Consider the following 26,912-nt stretch of genomic DNA (forward strand, 5'->3'; position numbering starts at 1 on the left):
ATGAGGACTGGTATGATTGAAACAGTGTGAAAGAGATTAATACTAAAACAGAAGAAATCCAGCACAGCCTGGAATTATAAACAGTAGATTTGCCATGGAAAGCAATAAAGTTATTATTAAGTCCATGCTGTGGAAGTTCATGCAATGAAAGAAAAAAATACAAATGAACAAAACAACTTTGCAGTAAAAATTCAGAAGATTGGACATTTTTAATTTTAATTAATAAAGTGGACCTTTTTAATTCCTTCTTTTTTCTAATAAAAGGTTTAATCAATCATTAGGTCACATGACAACAATCAAAAGAGGAGACGAAATACAAAAATTGTAATTACATTTTCTGAGAAAATGACAATAACCCTGTTGAATAGCCCTGACTTTTCTGGTTTACAGAGTCCAACTAGGAAATAACCCCTCACCCCCTCCAAAAGAAATTCCAGATCTTTGGATACAGGAATTCCTGAGAGATAGCAGAGTGAAGTGAAGACATCCTGTTGGGAATCTCCACGTCTCTCCAGGCAGTGTTCAGACAGTTCTGGAGAACAACAACAGCACTTTAACCTTTTTTTCCCCAGTAGACAGAATGCCACCATATCTCAAGACTCAGCTTGATGAAAAGTGGATATTCAGTACCGTGTGGTGAAGCTGTTACATAACCAGCTCACCAGCCACCAGAGTTCTGGCACTAGAATGTAAATATATTTTCTTGATTATGAGTACTGCATGGGTGACACAGTGGTGCAGTGCTTAGCATTGCTGCCTTGCAGTACGGGGGCCCTGGGTTCAATTCCTGGGGTGGAGTTTGTATTTTCCTGTATTTACATGTATTTCCTCTGGGCACTTCATTTGCCACCCACAGTACAAATATGTACCTAGTAGGTTAATTAACTGGCTGCTGGAAACTGGCCTGGTCTGAGTGCACCCTGCAATGGACTGGTGTCTTGTCCAGGGTGTATCCCACCTTCTTCACAGTGCACAGTGTAGAGTGTGTATATGGGAGCCACACAGGTTAGCAGCATTATTACAATTATCATTATTTATTTGCCTAGCAGACATCCTTATCCAGAGCAGTTGGTCTAATGGTGATTGAATCTGCAGTGGTCATTTTCTACTGGTAAACCCATTCCATGTGACATAGATGCTCAAAATGTTGGGTCATATAAAAGTCTCTCTTGCTTATATTCCAGTGTAACGCCACAGAAAGTGTAGAGGCCTGTAATAACACTTCAACTTTGAAAAGGACATAACTATAATGCCAGTAAAGGCGGCTCTACAACTCTGTGTCCAAACAGCACTGTATTGCTGCTTGATTTCACAAATGTGTAGTCTATTCTATAGTACATCCCCAACCTTCATACAATTGCTCAGAATAGAGGTATCTCAGGCAATGTTTCTCTTGGCCTTCTATTATTGGTTCAGCACTTGGCACAACATGTACTCACCATTTATGGTGGCGTTAACATGGTGAAAGGATAGAAAACTACTAACTGGAAAACTATTTCATATTGAAAATGATAGAAATTTCAGCAAGTAAAGATAGCTCATTATTTGTGTACCAGAAAACATTTGTGCTAAAACAAATCACTTCAAACAGTAAATCCCCAAATCCATTTATTTAAGACTTAAGACTGGAGAAGGGTCTCTAAATCAGCACAAACGACTAAAAAAAAGAGCATTTGTTTATTTTTTGTTGGATAGAAAACCATTGTAAAAGCACTGGATAAGCAAAGTGTAAATGCAAAAACTAAATAAATCATATAAAAAGTGATGGAAACTACTTGCATGTTGCTTTTTTGCATATCTGCACAGATAACAGGAATTCATGGTGTATTCTGCATTATAAGAGCAAACAGGTCACAGTTCTGGATTGAGGGTCTGCCTGTTTGCATGTTCTCCCATGTTTGTATGTGTTTTCTCCTGGCACTCGCTCTCTAGAAATAAACGGGCTATTAACTGCCAGCTGTCTGTAAAGTGTCTCTGTATGTGTGTCCTACAATGGACTGATGTTATGCTCTCTGCTTCTAGACGGCCACAGTCCCAGCCAGGAATAAGTGGCTTTCTAATATCGCATGGATGGAGTATGCTGAATATTTAAACAAACATATTCTGAACAATGTTTTTAAAATTAGGCAAACTCATTAGATGAAACTGTGGTTCGTATTATCTTATTATGTGGAATTATAACAAGCTTTAGCAGATGATGTCCCCAGCTTCGCCTCATGGACTTCATGTTCCCACTGACACATCCTCGTCTATCCGGACTTGTAAAACATGCATATTGAGTCAAGAAACAATTGTCTAGATTTCAAAATAAGTGGATAGGTGATGATGAACACTACAAGGATTTAAGGCTTTTTACTTTTGAAATACCAAATACAGATAAACAAAAAGTAATGAAGATATACACCTACATTACACAACGTATGTCGGATCCCAGCTCATATGCCTCCCATCATGCAATGCGTTTAGAATTCTCAGGTCACTGTCCTGAAGGCTGAAATCCAGCACCTGTGAGGCAGCACAAGCACATTCTGAGTCTCCCATGGAGCACAGCTAGTGTCAGCTCAGGACAAAGGGAACTCTAGTAGCTCCCTTGGGGAAAGTTTGCACTGGTAGATTTGACTTTGATTTTGCTTTCACTGAGCTTTACTACACTTGATAACAATAATACTACGATTTGCAATACTTATTATGGTGGTACATTGCAATTGTAAGAGAATTCAGTGGATTTTATTCAATTAATTCTCTTCACCGATGACTCTGATGTAAAACTACTATTTCATGCTAAGGGCACAAAATTGCCAGGAATAAAAGACAAACATAACATTTCTGAATGCCTTGCTCCGGATCTGAAAATGAGCCGTTTTTTTAATGTGGGTTAATTGTGGTTTGAGTTGAAACCAGCAATGCCCCGGTGCCTCAGATATGGGATATTTCTTCCAGAGGGAAGAGGCAGCATAGAGCTCTCCTGCACCTCAGGAGCATCTTCCACCCACTGGTTTAATACAGACGCATGCGGCAGACACAGTGCAACTTCAAATCACCACTCGACACTAAGCAAGCACATTTGTGCAATTGGGGAGAACATAGAATCACTCCAGGATTTTAATAGCATTTAAAATACATTTTTTAAGGAAATGAAGGAAAGTTATGACTGAGGTAAGCACAAGACCACTGTCAAGTCTGCAGTGACAGGCCAGTCCAGAAGAACACTACAGTATTTACCCCCTATACTGTAAACCGATACTATATGGAAACTGGGCATGAGGACCTGAGGGTTCCTAGGGCTTTGTCGTTCTGACTGTAGCTAGATTGTACCATGTACACTGTTATCCATCTATTATTGCAAGCTGCTTGTTTCTGGCAAGTCTCGTGGAGGCCGAGAACCCCACTGGTAGGGTGGGACAAAAGGCCAGACCACATGTAGTCCATCGCATGGGGTGTACACACACTCACACACAGGTATGTTTCAGAGACACCGATTAACCCAGCTGGTGTGTCTTCGAAAGGTAGGAAGAAGCTGGATCACCTGGAGAAAATCCATAGGTACTTGAGGCGACCATGCAAACTCCACACACAATGTACCTGTTAGAGAATCAAACTTTGTTGCATGTGCTGTGAGGCAGCAAGGCTTACCAACATGCCGCTGTGCCACCCAGTACTGACAGCATTATTCTGGTTATATATCTTACCACAAACTGAAATAGCTTACTTGACAGTTCTCCAAGATCCGTTTCTCTTTGGTTGACTTGGGAATTGTGACCACTCCATTCTGAAAAAAGAGTGTGAGGAAAGAATGACAAAACAAAAAGGGAAAACTCAGACACGCTTTGAGAACTCACAGACCCTGCCCCACAGTAATCAGCAGACAATGAGCAGAAAAGGGGTTTAGGTTTATTATAGCCTCACAGAAAAGACAAGAGAGCTTTACTGATGCCAGTGAGGAATTTGCAATAGGTCTTGCTCAGAAAATTGTTTATTAGTAGTTTCAAAGAAGGAGGAACTCCTCACAGTAGAGTGTGTATTTGCTATTGGTTCTGTTCAAAAGAAAATATCTTCCTAATTTGAGTAAATGGAAACTCTCCACTTTGTGATATTAAAAATTACTATGGTTTCGTCCCTGATAACATTAATCAGGGTCTTACAACTGGCACCACTGGATATGTTAAATTTACATTGTTGTCTTTCAATAAACAGCTACATGAGATCTTCAGATCTAACTGCCAAATGGGCTACATTGGCTTAATGGTCTCCTTTTAGAATACATTTTACATCTTGTCAGACATTGTAAAACACTTCCTATAACCCAACACGCTTTGTAGAAGCTCCTTTTAATGTGGGAAGTGGTTGCTGCAGTTATCGAATGAAGTTATTCACACATAGTGTTAAGAATGACTTAATAATTTTAGTCCTAAAAGTCTTAGCACTTACAGTACTAAGTACTGTAACACTTGTAAAACTTGTTACAGTACTAAGTCAACTTTTTCAAGACAGTATGACAAGACAGTAAGACAGCCCAGAGAAAAATTGGCTTCTGATTTGTTGAATTGTGAAAGCCAAAGATGTAAAACTAGCAAGACAATATAGTCAGGATAAGAACTGAAAGAATTCTTCTTCATTTTTACAAGTATTTAAGAGTACCAGAGTAAGATGGGAACAGATTTTCTTTAACTTTTACAATGACTCTCAGAATGTAGGGAGCTTTACAGAAAAAACTTGAGAAAATATTAATGCGGGAATTCACAGGCTGTTAAGCTGGAATAGAACAAGCTGCTTTGCCCATTGCATTCTCAGTCAATGACACAAGTTGAAATGTTTCAGATCAGCACACACTCTATATGGCCCTCAGTGTTTTCATTCCTCAAGGAGCAGTATCGATATTTATATCTGACTACAAGGGTGAGAGGTTCACACAGGGAACTGGCATGTGTTCAAAAAATATGTTGCACAAAAGTTCCCTCACAGATGCTCTCTTATCATCACAGAGAGAGTCCCGGGAATGGCTCCCTTCTCTCTCTCGTTCCCCCATTCCCTCTCGTTGTTGTGTTTTAAGTACAACACAACAAACCGAAATAGGTTGCAAGAAAGTAATGCAACTAAATGAGACCTGAAGATGACCAAAAGCCTTGCAAACGTGTGGGTGCTTTATATTACTGCTGCATTTCTGCCTTTACTGAACGATGCAGTTAACAAAACTTCCAAAGTGCTATGAAGATGGGCTCTAGCCATTAAGAAGTACTCTAAATGGGAAGAAAAATCAGCAATATGTTATTTTTATATTCATGATACACATTGACAAACTGTTTTTTTTGCTGATAGTTCTTTTGGTCAAGCCCCGAGGCTTCTTGGGTACAAACCACCTCAGGGAGCATTCAAACTGTTTACTTGTTTACTTGTACATTGTCTACTGTTTGTATATTGTCTTGATGCACTGTCTGCACTTTGTGTTTTTACACTTGTTTTAACAACCGAGAGACTTTCTGTAAGTAAGAATTCCATTGTACCAGTACATGTACCGGTAACATGTGGCAATAAAGTTCAAGTTCAAGTTCAAGTACAAGAAAGCAGGTTTGAGTCCCAGCAGGCTGTAGTGTGCTTTGGCCTCAGCCTCCTCTTACCTGTATGCTCCAGCGGATACAGATCTGGGAGGGGGTGCGGCCGTGCTTGTTTGCCAGCTGGATGATGGTGGGATGTGTGAGAGCATCTCCTTTGGCCAGAGGGCAGTAGCCCTCGAACACAATCTCCTGCTGCCGACAGTAGTCCACCAGCTCCTGCGGCTGCTGGAAGGGGTGGTACTCCGCCTGCCAAGGAATGAGGAACTATTCACTGCACCTGGATGACACAGGCAGCAGGCAAAAAGAGTCGCCAGAAGACAGGACTATGGAGCAGAAGGCCCCGAGTTTAAATCTAATAACAAGAAAGTAGGAGCTCATTTAGGACATTGTCAACAGGTTACAGAAAAGGGACACCGCTGCCCTGGAACAGGTTCATAGAATAGTGAGCAGATGTCCTTGACTCAAATGGATACCACACACAGAGGAACTGATTTTCTTTAGAACTGACCCACAGCAACTGAAATCCTGGAAAGTTAGTGAACTTTCAAATTATTGATTGTTTGAGTTATCTTTCCTTAATAATCTATACATGTGATCAATGAGAAAAAGAAATGCCTTGAAATGCATGACTCATCAGTCCAGTTTATTTTCACATGGAAATTTTCTAATTTTTTCTTACAGGCTGACCCAGCCTGGCTCCTCCTCGAAGGGACAGTCCTGTTAGTGTATCAGTCACGCTGACAGCTCCCAGAACACTGCAGCCCTGAAACAACACTCTCTCTTCTCTTGGCGGAAGAGAAGGGAAAAAGAGCCCCAGCAGAGAAGCCTATCCTCTTGAAAGCCACTGGATGTGAAAAGCCTGGCTTCTCTCTGGTCACCAAGGCACAGGCTGAAATATGTGAAGTCCTGAATAGGGGGTTCAATAATGGGGGAAAAAGTTCTTTGTTAGAGCACAGCCCCCTCCCACATTTGAATCTGTTTCTTCTTTTCTTGGCCTTCAGATCCTTTCTGCTCCACAGGAAACTTACATGGAATGTCACTTTTCTTTTTGCATCTTATAGGGATGGAGCAAGACACCGAGAGGGGTAATTGAGGCACCATGAGAGTTTGCTTCAGTCTTTCTATAGATGGAACAGGACAGAGCACAGCCCATTTACAGACATGCCCCAGTCACACACTCAGGAGTTAAACAGCAGAGAAAGGCAGGCAATTGACCCAGGACAATGGCAGGGGCAGGCTTTGTAGCACTGAGACCTACTGTAGTTCACTGAAACCACCTCAATTACCGTGCTGATTCAAGCATTGATCGGAAAATCTTAGGTGAATCGTTGAAGCAACCTCAGAGGCAACTTTTCTACTTCCCCCAAAATGTATGAGGGAAAAAAGAGAAAATACTATTTACTGTTTCTTTCATTGATACAATAAATCAAATGGGAAATCTGGACACATAAGCAGCAAATTCCTCACATCATAAACCAGCCCTGTCACATCTGAATATAAATGTCATCTTTCTGTCTGAGCCAAAGGAGAGCAGAACATCATGTTCTGCATCCTAACCATGTCCCAAACATTGGCCTTCCTCTTGCTCTTCAATCTGTCAAACTGTGGCTAGTAATGCTTTCACTCATTTAAGAAGCCCAATAAAAATTGTCTGGTGAACTATTTGAGTTTTTACAACCCTCATTCTGAGTTGGAAATCTGGTAAGCAAGTAAAGTATTCAGAAACAATTCTAGTTAATTAAATTTTGACATAGGCTATGAAGTCACAGTCTACCACACTTTGAAAAGAAATATTCATAGATGATATGTATTAAAATTCCAATATTTTAAATTCCAGGAGGTTAAAACATTTCTAGTTAAAGGGAGGAATTAGATATGCAGCCATCTGCTGTAGCTGATAAACACTGATGCCGACCCATCACAAGACCAGTTTCAGCCCACGACACACTAGCAGAAACTCGTTCTCACTCGCCAGCAGCACCAGCACCTACTGATACAAACCTTTACCTGGCCTTAATGATAAGGGATGAGGAAAATATTGACATCATCAGAAATAAAGTTGTGACAAAAAGAAGTCAAGGAAGTCCAACTTAATAATAAACAGCATTACTTTCACATCATAAACCACAGCAGTGATGTACTGCTTTTAATTTTCCCACTTAATAATGATAAATAATGTTACAAGGCATAATATAAGTGTCTTGAAAAATATCTAGGATTTATTTTTCAGACAAGCTGCCCTTTCCTGACTACAGGAAGTTAACTGGTCATTTTTGTGACACTTATCCTCGCATTCAAAGAGCAACTGCCTGACTATGTGCTTTCAAAGTTAATTTGAAAAATGATTATCTATTTTCCACTGTGACTTAACCTGTCATATCCTGTTTGCTGATTTCCTGCAACAGTGGTCCCAAATAGTGGTGCAGCGAGGTCTTAGCGGTGATGCAGGGGTGGAGCACCCACTACAGGTAGGGTGTGGTTATGTGTGCAATGTGACAGGAAGTGGGTTCACACAGCAGCTGCATCCACAGCTGTAACCTCTGGATGCCTGAAATTCTAACAGCTGTAACAGTCGGGACCAAGGCTGGCATCAACACCCAAATGTGTTTCAAGCATGTCCTTTGCACTTCCCACATTAAATTTAGATTACTGGAACTTCAGCAGAAAATACAAGCTGGCGACGAGTCTATGTGATGTGGCCTGATCTCTGCCCTCACCTTCCCCATTCCAATGGAATACAATAGAAATCTAATTGTGCAGCCATTCCCTATGGCTCTCTCTTCTGTTGTATGTTGATGCAGTTTCAATGATGAATCGTGGGAAAAACAAAATGTCACTCTGAAGAGCTCCATCCCCAGAGACATAAAAGCCTTGGTTTCATGCTAAGCTTTTGTTTTGGCATTGAAATTCATACTAGACCTAGTAAAAAGGCATCTGTTTCCCCTGTTTCTTATTTAATAATTGTAGTTTTTTTTTATTTTTTGCGGTTATTTAATTTAAGCTGTCCCATTACAGGCTTGTGTATTTCATTTTTGGCTGGGGAGGTGTCGATGGGGGAGCAATGATTATATCTCTAGAAACACTTTGTGTCCAGGATACAGGGTGACAGCTGCTAGTATCTAACAGCAATTATGGATTGTGCCAGGTACATCTATACAGTCTGCAGTGCCTGCCAGCAGGCATCTGTCAAAACAGAACAATTACTTTACTTTAATGGAACAACCACCTCATTTCTGAACACCTGCACTCAGGCAAAGATGGAAAGATGTCCTCATCCAACTCAACAAGGGCAAAGCAACAGAAAAAGCAAAACAATACAACCCAATTTACAGAAAGGGCTATTTAACCTTACTCAACAAAAGGCAACGCTAAGGCTTCATAACATGAGCCTGTTTAGAAAGCTGTGTCCTGTTTTGGTTACCTCCTTATGAAAAGGACTGGAGAGAGACCAAAGGAATTACCCCTGAATAGCCCCTGAACTGAATGTAGATGAAAAACAAGGAGTTTACCAGACATGAGCCTCCTCAGACTGTGACAGGGAAGCTCAGGGAAGACTGGGCTGATGTGTTCAAATACATTGGAAGTGACTGATGCTGTCAGGTTCAAACCATGCAGCTCATTCAGCACAAAGGCCAGGGAACCCAGATTGAGGTGAAGGACTGACCCGTTCAGGACAATCAATTTGAAAAAATAAATGTCCTAATGTTAATCGTTTTTAATTCTTTTCTTAAAATAATTCTATGTGCATCAGCCAAGGGAGAGATTATCATGTTCTGAGCCTGTGAACATTCTGAGCTGTCATTTGCCAGGAATATTCCATTACCACCTGAATATCAAGACATTATTATTTTAATAACATAGAAGAACAGACCTTGCTTGAATTTGAAAAACTCTTACATTGTTGCTCTGAGCAGAATTGAAATGTATTTTTCACTTTTTACCTAAATGATTGGAGAAACAAAACATTTTTTAAAAACTTTTTACAAATAATAAAACCAATTGCTGCTGCTGTATCATGTTATTCAGAGATCCAGTATGTGGGGTCAGGCTGTTTAACACTACTGTATTTTTGTGAACGCACGGCACTTGTGAAGTCACTTGTGAAAGTTCCCTTTCACTTTCAGCTTAATGCAATAAACCTCTGTGAGTCTACAAACAGATATTATATAAACATCAAATAGATGCTAAAAAAACAGTAAAGACAACAGTTGGAACTGCCCTGGAGAGGAGACAGGAGATCACTTCTGAGCAAAATAATGCTAAAATGATTTCTACACACATACCAGATCCCCCCCTCCCGCTATTCAATTAGTGTTATCAAAGATAAACAGCTTTCATGTCTCACTTTAATTTGCTATTTATTTAAATGAAATCAGCATATCATCAGTGATGTGCAAATTGAATGAACGTCTCTCCATTTAAGCTTGGCCCTTTGCTAGGAAACACGCTTTCGTTTCCCAGATGTACACCTCAACCCTCCAGAGCTTCCTCCTCTCACTGGCCTTTGTTCGCAGGATTTGTGGGACACCTTGGCAAATTACACCTTGGCTTAAAACTAACACTTTAGGTTATAAACATGGGCTTGTTACATGATACAGGGACTTTGTTGAAAAACACTTATTTCAGTGTAAATGAGACTAATTATTCACCCGGTTTATATGAAAATAAGGAATCCAGTGGGATTGAGATTCCTTTTGAGGAAAAGAGCAAATAGGATGAGCTCTATGTGTAATAGGACACTCCCGAGGATTAGTAAGCTTTTGTATATTAGCAGCCAGGAGACCAGGAGAAAAAGAGCAAAAAAAAAGTCCTCTGGGTTCCTGTGCTTTAATCACCATTGAGCCCCTGAATGTGTGTGGGTTCAGCTTGGATGATGTGTGGCATGTAGGGCTTAGAGACCAGTGACCAGGCATATCCTTTTCTAGGCTTTATGAGAGAAATAGGACAGGCTCTTATCAAGACAGCATCTGCAACCTGGTGCAAAGCATATGACACACTTGTATAGCTTGTATCACATCCAACAATGGCCTTAAAACCTAATAGCTGCACAGTGGCCTGTTACTTCCACAATACAATCCCTTTTATAATGACAAAAGTTAATCAGCTTAAAGAATTTCCTTGTTGTGCGTGGTCAATAAAATATCAGAGTGCCTGCTACCAAACAGATTTTGTCTTTTTCCTGATGATTTCTGTGAATTATCAGCAGATTTAGGGCAGCATGGTGATGCTGTGATAAGAATTTCTGCCTCACAGTGCTGAGGCCCTGTGATCAATTCCTGGGGTGCTATCTGTGTGGAGTTTGTATGTTCTCCCTGTGTTTCTCCCAAAGTCCAAAGACATGCTGGTAGGTTAATTGGCTATTTCTAAAACTGGCCCTAGGTGTGATAGTGCGCATGTCACTGTTTTTTCCTGTGCTTCTGCCCTGTGATCGGCTGGCATCCTATCCAGCGTGTATTCAGCCTTGTGTCCATTGCTTGCCTGGATAGGCTCCCCCGCAGCCCTGTATTGAATAAAGCAGTTAGAAAGTGGATGGATGGATGCTGCAGTGCCTTGAAGAAGTATTATCACACTTCCATTGATGTTCTGTTCTGTCAAATTACAAATAAACATTTTTTAAAATACATATTTTTAATCGAAACCATACTGTTCAAACTGAACTTTTTTAATAGATTAGAGATGTAAAATGTCAGAAAAAAATGGATAAAAGGCAAAAACTAAAATATGTTCAGTACATAAGCATTTACCCCCTTTGCTATGGCAGACCTAAATTAGTCCAGATGCACACAATTACTTTGACAAGTCACACTCTGTAAGATCCCTTATTCCTGTGGTGAATCTCAAACAAAGACTCAACCATGAAGACTAAGGAGTTTTCAAAACAACATGGGAATAATGTTGTGGAAAGGCACATAATGAGAAGAAGGGTATAAAAATAAATATCTCTTTGATATTAAGGACTCAGGGAAGTCCTTAAGAAATTACATACAGTCAATTCTGGTGGTGGCAGAATTGTTTTACAGGGCTGCTTCTCATCAGCAGGGATTGGGAAGCTTGTCAAAACTGAGGAGAAAAAATGAAGCAAATACTAGCGGAAAACCTAGCCCTAAAACTGGGATGAAAATTCACCTTTCAGCAGGACAATGACCCAAAGCACAAGGCCAAAGCTACACTGGAGCAGCTTTTGAATAAGAAAGTGAATGTCCTTGAATGGCCTAGTCAAAGTCCTGACTTGAATCCTATTGAGAATCTGTGGCAAGACTTGAAAACGGCTGTCCTTAAGTGATCCCCAATCAATCTGAGAGAGCTTGAGCAAATATGCCAAGGGAAATGGACAGATCAGCAGCAGACTGTTGTGAAAAGTTGGTAGAGACTAAATCAAAAACCCTCACTGCTGTAACTGCTTCCAAGCTTTGACCTCACCTGTCTGAATGCTTATACAATCAACATATTTCAGTTTTCCCTCTTTAGTTTTTCCTGACATTTACTGTAACTTATTATAACTTATAGCTTATCCTGAGCAATCTTCAGCTAGAGCATTCAGGTTTTCAATAAAAATACTAAGTGTGAGTAATTTCACAAAATGGGACACCATAGTGAAGAACCTGAGCACTTTTTCAAGTCACAGCATATAATCAAGAAGTTTTTCTTTACAGTTTTTCTTAAAGCCACATAAATGGTCATCCTTTTCCGATATGCTTGGTCTGCAGAGGCTAGTGGAAGAGAGGACAACAGAGAGAGAGCGGGAGAGAGTGAGACTGAGACCAACCAGGAGGGAATTCTCCCTTATCCTTACATTATCCTCTCTCCTCATTGATAAGCAGATCTTCCACAGTCCACGCACTCATGTGATACTAAGCCTTCAGATGGATGTGTTTGTCTTTAGAGTTTTAAGAGGCTGAACTTTCTTTTCAGTTAGAACAAATTCCAGGGAAGATATGCCCCCAGGTTCACCTTTCTAAAAAAAAAACAAATTTTATTTCAACCATCTTATCAAAAGCAGCCAGTGCACCAGGGAAGAGATAATTAACCCCTTCTGTTGCAGTCTTCCTTCTGTTCAGAGAAAAATCCCAATACGCGTCTTTCAGTTCTGTCCCTTAGCTCTGAACTAAGAATGCAGATTTCTTGTTTCCAAAATGAAGTGGAATGCCCCTTAAAACTATATAGAAAAATACAGTGTGATTATGACATTAAGATGCTAAGATTATTAACCCATTTGTCTTAAATGTTTTGGTCTATTAAGTTGAAAATTAGCAGTTGAAAATGGATGGAAGAGAGGAGAACAATATTGAAATGAAAAGGATTAAATGTGTGACAACAAAGAAAGCAAAAAAAAAATCTATACTGACTATAAACGGTGACAATTATTAATGTTTTGTGTTTCAATAGCTGATCAGAAAGTCAAAAGATCAAAGCAACGAGAACCTGGAAAACAAACTGGGATCATTGGCACACAAGCTGTCTGAAGATCCACTGCTTTTGGTTTTGTTTTTCCCAAACAACAAATTCAGGAATTACCATCAAAACACACAGATCTGAATCAAAAGCAAAACTAAGCAGTTCTAGGGGGATTTCATTTGTTTGAGGAGATAACGGGAACAGAAGGAAATGCCAGCTCTCTGTTTGTCTTGGGGGATTTGGAGAAAGAAGGAGGGGAGAGTCAGTTAGTGGCTGGCAGCGGACTCAGCTTTACCGGCGTTCGTGACCTGTGAACCTGTGCTGAGTCTGTGGGCTCTGGGGAGTGCAGGACACACAGCAGCGGAGCCTGTGAGGCTCAGAGAGCGGGGAGGGGCACTGGAGTGAAAGTGCTCAGCCAAGTGTGCTGCAGTGAACGGGCAGCGCCACAGCCCTCTCCACAGCCCATTAATGATTTCAGATGGGACTCCTGGCAGCCTCACAGGGCTCTTTGTGTTCAGAGTGCTATTATCTGCTCCCACTGCACATGAAAATGTTTGATTTCAAACACAAAAGCAAAGAACTAGTCCTTCCCATTAATATGCAGCAGGGGTGGTCTTTGTCTGGACGAGTAAAAAAATAATAAAGGGCATCTTGGGGTGGGGGTGGGGTGTGTGTGTGTGGAGATTAAAACACTTGGCTATAGTTTTCCTTCTGGTTTGTTTTTTAATTAACACAGCTATCTATTCACTAATCTGATTTTAAACAGGCATCTGATTATCTTTTGATTCTTCTTTTTAATGACAATAATAAAAGAGGAAAAAAAACATAATAATGTTCTGATAGGCAGCAGTGAAATCCACGATAAGACACTGCAGTTGTAACCTTGAGCAAGATACTTCTCCTGAACACTGTAGCTCCAGCAAACACCTAGCTTTATAAATGGTTGAGAACGTACGTCACTTTGGATAAAAGTGCCAGCAAAATAAATAAGTAATTATATTAGAACTATTGAACAAGCAGCTCTCTTGGTTTGTGCAGAACCCCATTTTGCTGCACTGTAATTATATTGCCACTAGACTAATACCTGCTACAGTAGGTTTGGAGTTAACTGAGTTACCAAGAACACGAGGTGCAGGTACAGGAAGTATCGCTGCGAGTATGAAGCAGTCTTGAGCATTCATGAAATCTGACAAGCTTCAATTCACTTGGTGCGCAAGGCAAAGACAATTTTGGCGAGAAGAAAATGGTAGCCATTTGGTCATTTTAGTGAAAATAGGAAGAACTATACTCAGTATTGTGCAATACCCTGTGATGATTATATATTTTTATATGCAGATATATTCACCCAATTTGTCTCTTCAGCTAACTGTTTGATTATTTCAATGCTCTAACAGGATATAAAATTAACAAGCCAAAGTTTGCATTACCATTAAACCAATGTGAAGAAAGTAAACGCACTAATACAGAGCAGGCATACCTCTGTCTATACCACTGGTCACCTGTTTCAGATAACTTGGTACTGAGATTCACTCTTCTTCCCATTGTGGTAAACAATTTTAATAACATTTTAAAACAGGAAGTCACTGACTTGAACAGATAAGCACATTTCCCTTATTCTCTTCAAGCTTGCGTCTCCACTATGAAAATCAATGTGCTTCCTTGCTTGAATAGTTTCATTTCTATAATTCCTCTTTCCTTCCCCTCAGGCTAACAGTCTAGATTGCATCCTAGAATCTCACAATTCATATGGAAAGGAAAGTGAAAGTGTGTTAAACTCTCCAACCTACAACATTGAACATCTGTAGAATGCGGGAGGCCTGGCTTTGACAAGTTTTCAATTTTAATTCTACTGCTCAGTTTAGAATCCATTATCTGACACTCCTGTATCTTCACATCCATTTGACAAAAGTCTGGTTTCTCCAGAAAAACTTCAATTTGATTTATACTGTACCAGGGTGTCCAGTCTTAAATATTACACAGATAGGTTCTTGCACCATTATTACAAAGTCTGTTTAGATATGGCATCAATTCACAAAAAAACAAAAGATATGGCATGTTTATTTAAACATTTTGAATAATCAGAAAGTCCTTACAGAAAATTGCCCTGTCTCTTTTCCAAACAGGAGTGACAAAGGAACTTGCATTCTAACACATATTTTAAATGAAGATAGTCATTGCTCATTCCTGGACTTGCTCTTCTTTCTTTACTTACTTCTCCGTTATCCATTCTGCTATACGAGTCTATAGTTTCCCCACGGGCGAGGTTGTCTATATGTTTAACACATAATCTATTTTACCTCAGAGGTAAAACAAATGGATTCGCTTTTTCGATTTATGCCTTTTTTTCATGTAAGCAATTAGCAGTGGTTACTTTCCAGACTAACAACCTGTTTGTTGCAGATGAGACCAATTCCTGGGTCAAGTTTTGGGACAGCATACGTTCTGTTTCCAAAAATCCTAACTGTTGAATAATCAACTTACATTTTCTTTACCTTATCTGATCCTTCATAAAAGCTTGTTCCTAGCCCCTGGACTCAGCTGGCTAACTGCATTGATGCTAATTTGGTAGCCTCTGCATTCCCTTTTCTGGCATATCTGGATTCTTGTGTTTTATTATTATTTACAGGGATCTTTATGCAGATAGAATCCATGGTGCTATTGGGGAGATAGTGGAGACCTGGGGTGGTACTGCTGCAGTCAGAGCCCTGTTGCACAGGGGGTCTATTATAGCTGTCAGACTGTATTTCAGGGATACCCAGGGAGAAATTTGGTGGGAATCAGAACTAAAGGGGATGAGTGTGGGGTGGAGAATTGCTATTTTTGTATTTTATTTTAGGTTTAGAAAAACTAGAACTTTGTTTAGAAAAAAAGGTTTCTACAGCCTGTAGTAATCGTACAGTTTTCTGACACGGCACTTCCTCTGCTGTCCCTGGGAAGCCAAGAAGGAAAGAGAGATATGAAGCTAAAGACTGTGAGTCAGCCGGACATTGCACACTCTGACTGCAGGGCCCCACAGGTCACACAGGAAAGCATTAGCCAGGAATGCTGCTCTCTTCCTCTTTAGTCATTCAGCTTTCACAGGGCCTGCTGAACCTGGGAATCCAGTAACTGACAAGTCACATCCATCCATTACCTCACAGGCTATTTCAGGACTCAGTTATCAATTTAGGGCAGGGAAGGCCTTTTGATTGGCCACAGGGGTGAGTGTCGGAAACTATCAGCTGAAAAGCTCTGAGGTGAGAGTGGCATGCCATTATTTGGCCTATAAGACAATGACAAAACACGACTACTAATCGGAATGGAAGAGATAACAGAGGTATTTCTGTAATCTGGAGTGGGAAACGCACCCCCAGCAGTGCTGATAAAATATTCCTGCAACATGTGTGATAGTAAACATCAAATGCAGTTCCATTAATGAAGACAAATCCAAGTGCCTACTTTGCCAAGGAATAACAAAATCTACAAGTCTGGAAATCTTTAGTATGTAATTCAGCTGTCTGAAGGGTCAAAGATCTGCAAACATGGTCCCTGTTTGTAAAGAGCAACAGACAAAACAGCTCAATAACTGTCCACCACATTTCCGCTGCACTGTTAGGGGTGTTGAGGTTTCATGCTAGGTCCAGTATTTAGGAGCTCTGTGAAGCAAGTTAGAAATTTACCAGACACTATTGCTATGTATATCTGGACTTATCAATATACTGCATATAACCGCTGCATGTAAGACATAACCCTTATTATTGGTGCATTTAAGTTTTATCACTCATAATATGAGTGGTTGGAAAATCACTGCTGGAAAACTTCACGTGTTGCAACTCCCCCCAACATATTCAGTGTTTTTCGAAAAGTAATCAAACCAAGTTGCGTTTAGGAAAAGTTAAGTACTTTATTTTATTTCAAAAATATGTTTTGGAATATAATGACTAAACAAGAAATAAGATTAAGAAAAAACAACAAAATTGTGAACTTGAAATCACAACAATAACAATTTATTATTATTATTATTATTATTATTATTAATTTGACTCTTTTTAAACTGATATTGAATTCAAGATTCAAGAGCCCTTCATACAGGCTTCTCTGCCTGGGATGTCTGCTACATATAGCTACAGTGCCTGCGCTTTTTTCAGTGGTGATTTCCTTCTTGCCATTCTGTCCTACATTCTTTGCAGTTCTTGCTGATATTGAACATCTTTCACATGTGTAAGATTTCCATTTGAGCTTACAAGTAGTCAAAAATAAAATATAACACATGCATTCAAATGTGTATGTTTCAATGGAAAGGACTTTTTTAGAAAGGCAATGAAAGAATGTAAGTGCAGAGACACCAGGAAACAGACTGCAGGATATTTTTTATTTAAATTGCAACACAAACAATACCTTCTCTGGGAAGTAAAGGAAAAAAAAGCACAAATGATCACAACTTATGTTTCTCGTATGCAACACATTTCATAAAATTGTTCTCTAATTGCACAACTATGGCTTGCCGGGATAGGTTCTGGCTCCCCTGTGACCCTGTATTGGATAAACCAGTTAGAAAGTGGATGAATCGATGTACAACTATGCTTCAAAAACATGACCAGCATAGCACCACCTACCAGTTACATGAGTGTTGTGTGAAAGCAACTGTGTGATGATGGCTGGGTCAAAATAACAAGGAGTGCAACACTTTTCAAAGACTCCCATCTTACACAAGTACACTGATAGGCTGAAGAAACTGTAGCTTTTAAGTCTTGTATGGAACTTCTGAGGGGACCTGATACATCTATTCAAAATCCTCAAAGGCACTGAAAGGCACTCAGATTTCTTCAGAATAAACAATGGTACATTTATCCACATGGAAACTACATTGAAGTGCAGGTTAAAACCCATAACATGAGGCACTTCTTTACTTTAAAGGGTTGCGAGAGTGTGGAACAATCTTCCCAGCCATGTGGTTGAAGCTGATACCCTGGCTTCCTTCAACAAAAAAAGGTTGGATGAGATCCCTGGATCAATAAGCTACTTAGTACCAAATGAGCGAGATGGGTCCAATGGCCTCCTCTTATTGGTAACTTTTCTTCTTAAGCACTGCTGGGGTCTGGCCCCCCTGGAAGGAGCGGTCCAACATCTCTTGGATGCCATTCAGGCATCTGACGCACAACAGGAAATGCATTGCAAGGTTAACCATGTTTGGTTTGGCAGGTTCCATCTCAATGGTAACTGCTAGGGCTGGCAGTCCAACAGAGACAGTTTTTCTACCCACAGTGGTGGCTGAGAATCCCTCATGGAGTACCACAGGGAGTAATGGGTGGACGTCTGGCCCACACCCTGTTATCACAACCTCTTAAACAAAAGTACAGCGCAGCAGGGATCTCGGCTCCAGCAAGCAAGCGAGTGTGTGCCAACAGGAGATATACACAGTCAGAGGCTGTATCCTGTGTGGATCATGGACCTGGCATAAGACGCCAGTCTACGGCAGTCAGGCATGGAAGATCCCTTATGGTAGCATCTGGACAGCTACCACCATGAGGTCTAGCAGTTAAGAGAAGGGTTGAACAAGCATGTGCTTGGAAACTGTAAAGCACAACCTCTAGGGATTCATGTCAGGGGGCAGAGATGCCAAAATGATAAAAGAAAATCACAGAAAAGATCAATCTTGGATCAGTTTACAATGAGGCCTAAGGTGCCCAGGAGCTGCAATACCTACTGCACATTCTCCTCTATCCCACAGCCAGCATATTCCATCAACCAAGCTTCAAGATTGCTCGGTATGTTGCAGATAAAGAAAGGACTGGAGATACTCTATGTGTTATTCTTTGGGACAAGAAGTAGCAGTAATAAAAGTATTCTTGTCAGTCCTTGGCTGCACAGAATGGCTTGCCCTAATTACAACCCAGAATCAGAGAAATTAGTCTTATAGGAGGAAGGTAACCCAGCAGACTGTTGCCATGTTGCAGCAATGCTCCACGCGGTTGAGGACAAGGGATGTGGGCTGTGCAGCTGTGTGACGCAGTTGAGCAGCATGACCTCTGCAGCCAGGGGCACAAGTGGATCTGCGAGAATGCCAGGGGGTCTACTGGCACTGTAATGTTTAGAAGGCATTTGTATGACAGTGGAGTGCGTGGGACCAGTGGTGGGTCTTGCCTCTCTTTCATGTGGTTTTGTCATTGAAGATCTCAAGTTTAGGTCCGTGGGGAGTTTCTGGGTGCCCAGAGGCCAGGGAAGCCAAAGAGAAAGTAAAGTAAAACTGCAGCAGATGAAGAGAGTAAGAAAGTAAAGCGAAGAAAACAAAACTTCCAGGACAACATTTTTCAGACAGCTCTGACAGTGCTCTCTGCAGCTGAAACAGTTCCTGGCAGGTGTGCTTTCCTTCTTCACACTTGCCAGGTCCACAGGTCTCACAGACTGAAGCTCACCTGGCTCAGACTGCAGGGGTTTGGAAGAGGTGCCTGGGCTGCACCCCAGGCTGTATCATCCTTTTTTTTTTTCTATCAAATTATACTTTATTTCCAAAAGCAACAGCTCACAATAGAAACATTCTCAAAATCAGTAAACATTCTAGCCAGGTATGTTTCTAGGGGGTGATTGTCCGTTATCAATCCATACAAGTGGATGATGGGGCCGGATTTGCGCAATTAAAGAGTCCCTCCAAGCCCTACCACTTGCTTTTGTTCACTAGTCCCTGAACAGGGCCCAGTCCTTTCCAGAGCTCTCTCGCTGTGGAGAAACCCCAATTGGCAACATCGCGTCCCCTGAGGCAATAATGATTCCAACTGATTCCAGCAAAGAAAATGAGGGTCTGGCAGGACCCTGCCCAGCAAATAGCTGATAATTGCACATAGGCCCTAAGCCAAGAGCTCCCAGTTGTGCATTTTGATTAATACTGGGCTCCACCCTGCAAACTGCGCAGAACCCAACTGGAGCTTGAATTGGGTTAAATAATCCTTAAAACCCAGCATAATTTCAGGAGGCTGAACACAGAAGGTTTTTCTTTTATTCGTGGCAACTGACATTTTAAAAGTTTAGCATCACCATTTATCTTGTCTCATCTAGGAGCTCCGAACTGCTTCACGGTGGGAATGAGAAAGTGTGGGTTGACCCCCTACCAAAAATGCCTCCTTCAAACATGTCATCTTTGGAGACATCACAGACACCACAATCTCATACTGGAGGTTCAGCAGTGATTAGAGGAGAGGCATGCCTCTCACCAACAGAACTGCATGCCTATAAGCTCTTGGGAGGCAGCAGTGGGCACTGTGCTGCTGAGAATCCCAACCTAACCTCAGCACTGCCACTAGGGAAATTCCAGTCACCAGTGACACAGACCCATCTTGAACCCGTGATCACAGAGCTCAACTTACTCTCGCTCGAGTCTTTTCACCAGTTGGGCCACTCACGGGGTCAAATGCACTCTTTTATTCTTTAAATAAGTGAACCTAGAATTTCAGTTAACACTGCAGTGCAACTTGACTTTTTAAATGATTAATTCAAGGCATTTATATAGTGGTTTTAATCCCAAAGAATCCCAAAGCACTTTAGATCTTAACAATAGGGTGCTAACCCTGGTTTCCTGGTTAAATTACACTCTGGCCATGTATAGTCTAATACAGAATAAATGCAGGTGGGGTCTGCACTTAAGTGTGAGATAGAATGAGTTCCCTCCCTTATAATTTAGGATCTTTTGAAATGAAAAGCACTATATAAATGCAAGCGAATATAATGACTTAAGAGATGTAGTTGAGGAAGAAAACCAAACTATTGAAAAATGATCAGTGACAATCAAACAGAGATCTGTTCATTAAAATTAATTCATTAAAACAGAGATCAACATTATTAGAAACTGGACTCAATGACATGTACAGTAGCTAATTGGAAAGCATTTATGTGGAAAGTAAACAACACAAAAAGGATGAAGTAAATGTTTCTGAACAGCTCCAAAAATGTCCAGAGAACCCTCTGACACTCTTGGACTCCCCATGATATACTGTAGATCATTCAATAGTTGTCCTTCTGACTGTAACACTTTCCAAAAAGTCCATAAGATAAGGCACTTTCCATAAGGCCAAAGAAATAGACTTGAAAAGTAATGGTATTTCTTTGCTATTGTTAGAAGATATTTCAGTTCTCTTGGAAGAGAAAGGTAAGGAGTTACCATAACCATGGCTAGCAGCATTATTACTATTATTATTGATTTATTAGGCTGACACTTTCAAGCCAAAGTCTTAAGCGTTAGTGTAATTTAGAGAGGAAACACACCTGATTAACATGAGGGACGATGCTGCAATCTTCCTTTAGCTCTTCCAGGTGCTGGATAAGGAAATTGCTCACCCCAATGGCACGGCACACTCCTGTCACAGGGAGGCAAACAGAAGCAGAGCGAAATAATAAGAAAAAAAGGTGTCTGCTCATGCAGGACAAGACAAAGTCAGAAATCCTAGTAGAAGCAAAAGGTACTGTAGCTTTCCCTTCTACAAGGGCAGGGCTCAGACAGCTTTATCTCTATGGGGTTTTTTTGGGGGGGAATGTCCTGGAATATAGTACACAAGGAATACCCAGGAGTTTGCAGCTTCAGCCAAATTCTGGGAACAGGTCCTTCCACTATAAAGTAAACAACACCAAAGACTGCGTCACTTATAGTGATGACTGCCAAGATTTCACCAGGCTGGATCACGGTCCAGGGTGTGTGAGCAATGAGCTGCAAGGACACTCTGTTCCCAGTCGGGCCATGACAATCCAGAACCCAGGCTGCTATCAGCAGAGGAAATCAGAAGGACAATTGAACTAAACAGGGGCGTTACAGTGAACACTATAATTAGCTGCCTTGTTAATGGTAAGCACAGTTGCTAAGAAATCCATTAGAGTATATATAAAACACATCATGAGTTCTGTCGTCGAACTCACACAAACATGCAATATAACTGAGGCTTACTATTTTTTTCCATTTTTTATTCCTTTTTGGGCCTTTACGAACTCACAATACAAGAGGATGGGGCTACCGACAGAGATGGGTGAGGCAGGAAACAGTCAGAGTTTAGAGGGGTCAGTCTGCAGCCCAGAGGTCAGCACGGAGGAATGGAAAATGTTCTTCAGAAGTGCACTTGATGTCATCCAGTCTTTCCTGTTATTTCCCATCTTACGTCTTATGTAACCTCTTAGACGTGGTCCCTCTTATCCCTTGAAGAATGAGCCAGCATTATTTGTTGATTTTGGCTTAGACAATGACGTGAAATGCTGACTAACAGTCCATCGAAAGCAGAGTTCTAAAACACTTCTGAGAGTGAATTAGGAGGTTGGAATCATGCAGTTGAGAGCCTCAATGAATCATGCTGTTATTCAGTGAGGCCGTTTCATACACTCTAATATACTGTAAGGCGCTAAACAAGCACCCTTCATTGACATCGGCATTGCTGTTTCTGACTGTGTTACCATTATTAAAACGTAGATTCCAGTTGTGTGCGGTGCACTTTGAGTGCTCTTTTTCTGCCACAGGCTCAAACCCCCTCCCAACAACCAGCCAACGTGTCGTTCACACGTTCAAACTTGCCACAGTATTGTCCATATCTATACCACCAAAAGTCATTTTTACTATTGAAAGAGAGGGAAAATTGGCAGGATGGACTCGCCGGACTAACCCATAGAATGAGCTTGAGCCTGATTTTGATGTAAACACGTACACAACCTTCTCCACATCATGGAGCAGATGCCCTGTGCTTACTTCAAAATCTGATTGGACAATTTTATTGTCATCTGCTTAATACAGTTACATTGAGAGACCCTTCTGGAAAACTGAAGAAGGTGCACAGAGCCACGGATAGCTAGCTTCTCTGTGACAGTGTTTAGAGACAATACATTGAGGCAATGCATACCTGCCAACAGACTGTAAATCCTTTTGACAGGAACACAAATATCAGTTTAATGTTTGTTTGAATGGCTGTATAGCATGTTAATATCCATCAGGCCAAGACTTCACAAATCTATGTCATTAACAAGAGATATTTGACATATTGAAATTGTCAAAAAAGATTGAGATTGTCAAAAAGATTTTAAAAATTGACTGCCACTTGACAGATCAATAGAAAACACAATGTTGGCATTTCTCATTGGTTCTAAATAGGGCAGCTTTAAGTACAGAGTAAAAAGAAATAAGTGACCTTGCCTTTGTGGCAGTTAACCTACTTTGCCATTGCATCTTATACAGACAGACTATTGATTCAGAAATGAAGGGCTTCCTCAAAGTGCCAATTAGAAAGAAGAAGGGTGAGTCCTTCCATTATAAAGCACTGTATTCATCATCATACTTTTTCTGCCAACATACTTAAATGCATATTGTTACAAATAGGGGGTTGTGAAAATGGTGAAAATAAGGATTTGATTTGATAAGGTTTTTATGGGGGATTCATAACCCCCAACTTTTAAGTGCTTTTCAGCAATATACCCGAGTGGTTCGTATAATTAGAGGCACATGAATTCTTTGTTCTCTGGCACAGCTTTGGTGAGAGGAATAATAATCCAGGCACACGTGGTTAAACAAATATTTATTACAATGACAAGACACAAACTACACCACAAAACATACAACACACAAGCTATTCTATGTTCAGTATTTACAAACAAGGCATTTCAAAGGTCTAACATTCTGGTCACCCAGACTGCTACTAAGCATTACATTTTTCACTAAATAAGCCAAATAAGAGATAAGCTGCCTTCTAACTAAATACAATGCAACCTGCACTTAAATCTCTCTCTCTGCACCCCGGATGCCACAAATTAAATGGGAGCCTATCTCCCTATAACTATAAAAATGCACCCTAAATGTTTTTTACTGTGGTATTTTTTTACCCAGGAAACCCAAGTTCCCTAAAAACACAGAATAGCAGGCTCTCAAGGAAGCAAGGTTCAAATACTTAGCTCCAGTGAGGTTTGGCTTGGGTGATCATGAAGTAGAAGCTCTCGCCTGGTGCAATACGTCAAATGCTAACTCTTCCGGACTCCTCTTTCCTCTCCTTCTTCCCTGTTTCTTCTCTTCCTCTGTTCTCATAATGAGATCTTATACTGTGTGTTTCTGTATTCCTCTTTGACAATCATTAACCCACAACTTACTGTACCTAGGTATAATAAGATAAACCTTACAATTGTTTCTGCTCAAGAGACCTCCCAGACCTCAGCAAACATCCTCTGTTTTGAGATAGAAGTGTTTGCTCTGCTAAGTGTCAAAATCTAAAATCTAAGAGACACTTCTCAGTCACCTAAAGCTGTAACAATATCATTACATAACTTTGTACATTGGACAAAGTCTTTGACTTGATAGATCAAAGATCAAAGACTTGATTGACTTGACTTTGACAAGACAAGAATAAGGGTTTCTAATAAGGTGAAGACACACAAAAACAGGAATTTCCCAATATTAGGAGTTTTCCCCTTGAATCGATTATTATCTATTCATTAATCTATTAATTATTATCTAATATCAAACACTGCATAAACTAGGATTTTTGCCAGTGCTGATTGATTGAACTACATAAAAAGATTTGAAGTGTGTGGACTTTCAATTACCAACAATTTCCAAACCACCATCCACAGCTCATTGTTACACTCCGTCACATACGGAAATCTATAGGAATAAGAAAGAAATAATCTGCACTCAGTAAACTTTTGTAATTATGACCTAAAACATTTGTATTATTATACTTCAAATTATGTGAGCAGTGCAGTGTGATTGTGTGTATATTAGGTAACAGCTAGTGCTGTTTTGCTGACTTCAAGGACAGGATGTCAATTTGGAGCGATGACAGTTGTAGTATTACAGAGATTTCTTTTTCTTGGGCCCTCTACGGAAGCATTGGGAACTGCTGAGACCAGTAAGTCCAACTTCTATGATGTAATATTTTGAAATAATTAGAAATAAACCACAGGAAATCTAAATTTAATCTATATTGACATAAGATCCTAGGGGATAGTTAACATGGTTTTAGTAAGATAAGATCACTTTATTGGCCATATACAATTTCTTGTATTAGGAATTCGTCTTTTCGCATACCCCAACTTGCTCTCAATGAGACACACAGACTGTAATGAATGCTGTGTCCACGAGGTAGAGGAAGGACCCTGTGCATTATTCTGAGAGTTTCAGGAGATCAGGAAAAAGGATGAAAGTGAGAGATCGATGGCTGCTTATCCAAATCGCTGGGCTGAAATTGGAGTCGAGGGTCGAAGGTAGAATATCCAAGACCAATCAGAAAGAGAATATCTCAATAGAAAATGGCGAGGTAGGAGCTCCAAGGGTAGAGGCTAATACTGAGCGCAGACCTGAGGGTAATGAGGGTTTAAATATTTCGGGAAGTGGAGGCTTTGGTTATTAGTGTGGTGTCATGATTGGATAATTGATTGGTGCGCTGGCACTTGCTGGAATTACCCATAGCTGTGGTTTGTTTAGCGAGAGGTCGTTTACAGGATAGAATACAGTTGCCGGTGGACATGACACAGACAGGGAGAAAAGCTTGGGGTCAGAGCACAGGGTCAGCCATTTATACGGCGCCCCTGGAGCAGTTGGGGTTAAGGGCCTTGCTCAGGGGCCCAACGGAGTAGGATTCCTCTGCCGGCCACAGAATACAAACCGGCAACCTTCCAGCCACAGGCGCAGATCATTAGCCACAGAGCCACCACACCTCCCCTAAAGTAAAAGGCAGGCCTTGCTTAACAAACATGTTAGAGTTCATTGAACTGTGTGTAATGGACATACACAGAAAAAGCAATATGGTACAGTATATTGAGATTTTTAAAAGGCTTTTGAAATCGTAAGTTTAACCCTCATTAAAGCTTAATTCTTATATTGCAGTCAATAGTTGTTCAAGGTAATGTGTGTACTTGATCTGAGAACAGGATAATGGATAGGAAACTAAGAGTACATATGCTCAAAATGAGGTTAGAGGAGTACCACAGGGATCTATACTAGGACCACTGCTCTTCCTGATTTATATCAGTGATCAAGATTCCAACAGAATTAGTAAACTAGTTACATTTGCAAATAATGCCAAAAAATGATTAACAAACATTGTAGAAGCAGCAAATGACAAAATATTTGATCAATAAAATATGAGAAATATTAGTATTAGTATTAGTGAATCCAGTAGGGGGCGGTCACCCAGCAGTCTGTATGGGTCCTAATGCCCCAGTACAGTGATAGGGACACTATACTGTAAAAAGGCGCCGTGTTTTGGATGAGACATAAAACCTGATTCAGAGGTCCTGACTCTCTGTGGTCATTAAAAACCCCAGGGTGTTTCTTGAAAAGAGTAGGGGTGTTACCCTGGCGTCCTGTCCTAATTTCCCATTGACCTTTACCAATCATGGCCTCCTAATAATCCCCATCTATGAATTGGCTTCATCACTCTGCTCTCCTCCCCACTGATAGCTGGTGTGAGGTGAGCCTTCTGGCGCACTATGGCTGCCGTCACATCATCCAGGTGGATGCTGCACATTGGTGGTGGTGAAGGGAGTCCCCATTACCTGTAAAGGCTTTGAGTGGAGTGTCCAGAAAAGTACTATATAGGTGTAAGGAATGATTATTGTAAAAAATGCTTAAGTATTTTTTATAAAATGCTTCTTCAAGCTCAGTGTTTCCCATCTTACACCTATAATTAATGTTTATGCTACTGGCATGTAATACTTTCCTCATGTCCCCATTAAATATAATCTGCCAAGAGGTTGCTCAGTCTTCAATTACATATTTTGGAAATTCATTTGGAGCTTGAATTATTTTAGTGTATTTGTTAATCCTCTTATTTTAGTATCATCTGTGAACGTGACTAGTTGACCAGAATCTGGATTACTTATATAAAAAAGAAGAGCTGTGGTCCTAGTACAGTGAGGTCATATCTAGTGAGGTCATACTGGTGTGTTGCAAAGCTTTAGCATAACTTCCGTAGATTTAAATGCTACACTTTTTACTATGGACCTGAGTATTCTGTTTGATTGTTTATTGCTTCC

General features: G+C 40.5%; 1 protein-coding gene across 3 annotated transcripts in view; it reads right to left on the minus strand.

Moving 5' to 3' along the window:
• Window positions 1–26,912, minus strand: part of LOC148823692 (putative oxidoreductase ZK1290.5) — a 73,835-nt gene that overhangs the window by 7,887 nt on the left and 39,036 nt on the right. Inside the window, exons 4-8 of one of the 3 annotated variants that reach the window (XM_088928202.1) lie at window positions 21,183–21,274; window positions 5,616–5,798; window positions 3,710–3,769; window positions 2,409–2,505; window positions 290–532 (exon numbers count right to left, since the gene is read on the minus strand). In XM_088928202.1, coding sequence (XP_088784328.1) covers window positions 2,410–2,505; window positions 3,710–3,769; window positions 5,616–5,798; window positions 21,183–21,274 — 431 coding nt within the window. In that variant the 3' untranslated portion in view covers window positions 290–532; window position 2,409. Of the gene's footprint in view, window positions 1–289; window positions 533–2,408; window positions 2,506–3,709; window positions 3,770–5,615; window positions 5,799–21,182; window positions 21,275–26,912 lie in introns of those variants that run through there. The other 2 variants (XM_088928201.1, XM_088928203.1) reach the window with 2 other exon arrangements.

The sequence above is a fragment of the Atractosteus spatula genome, chromosome 11 (assembly GCF_055471065.1).
Source record: "Atractosteus spatula isolate fAtrSpa1 chromosome 11, fAtrSpa1.hap1, whole genome shotgun sequence".
Classification (NCBI taxonomy): domain Eukaryota; kingdom Metazoa; phylum Chordata; class Actinopteri; order Semionotiformes; family Lepisosteidae; genus Atractosteus; species Atractosteus spatula.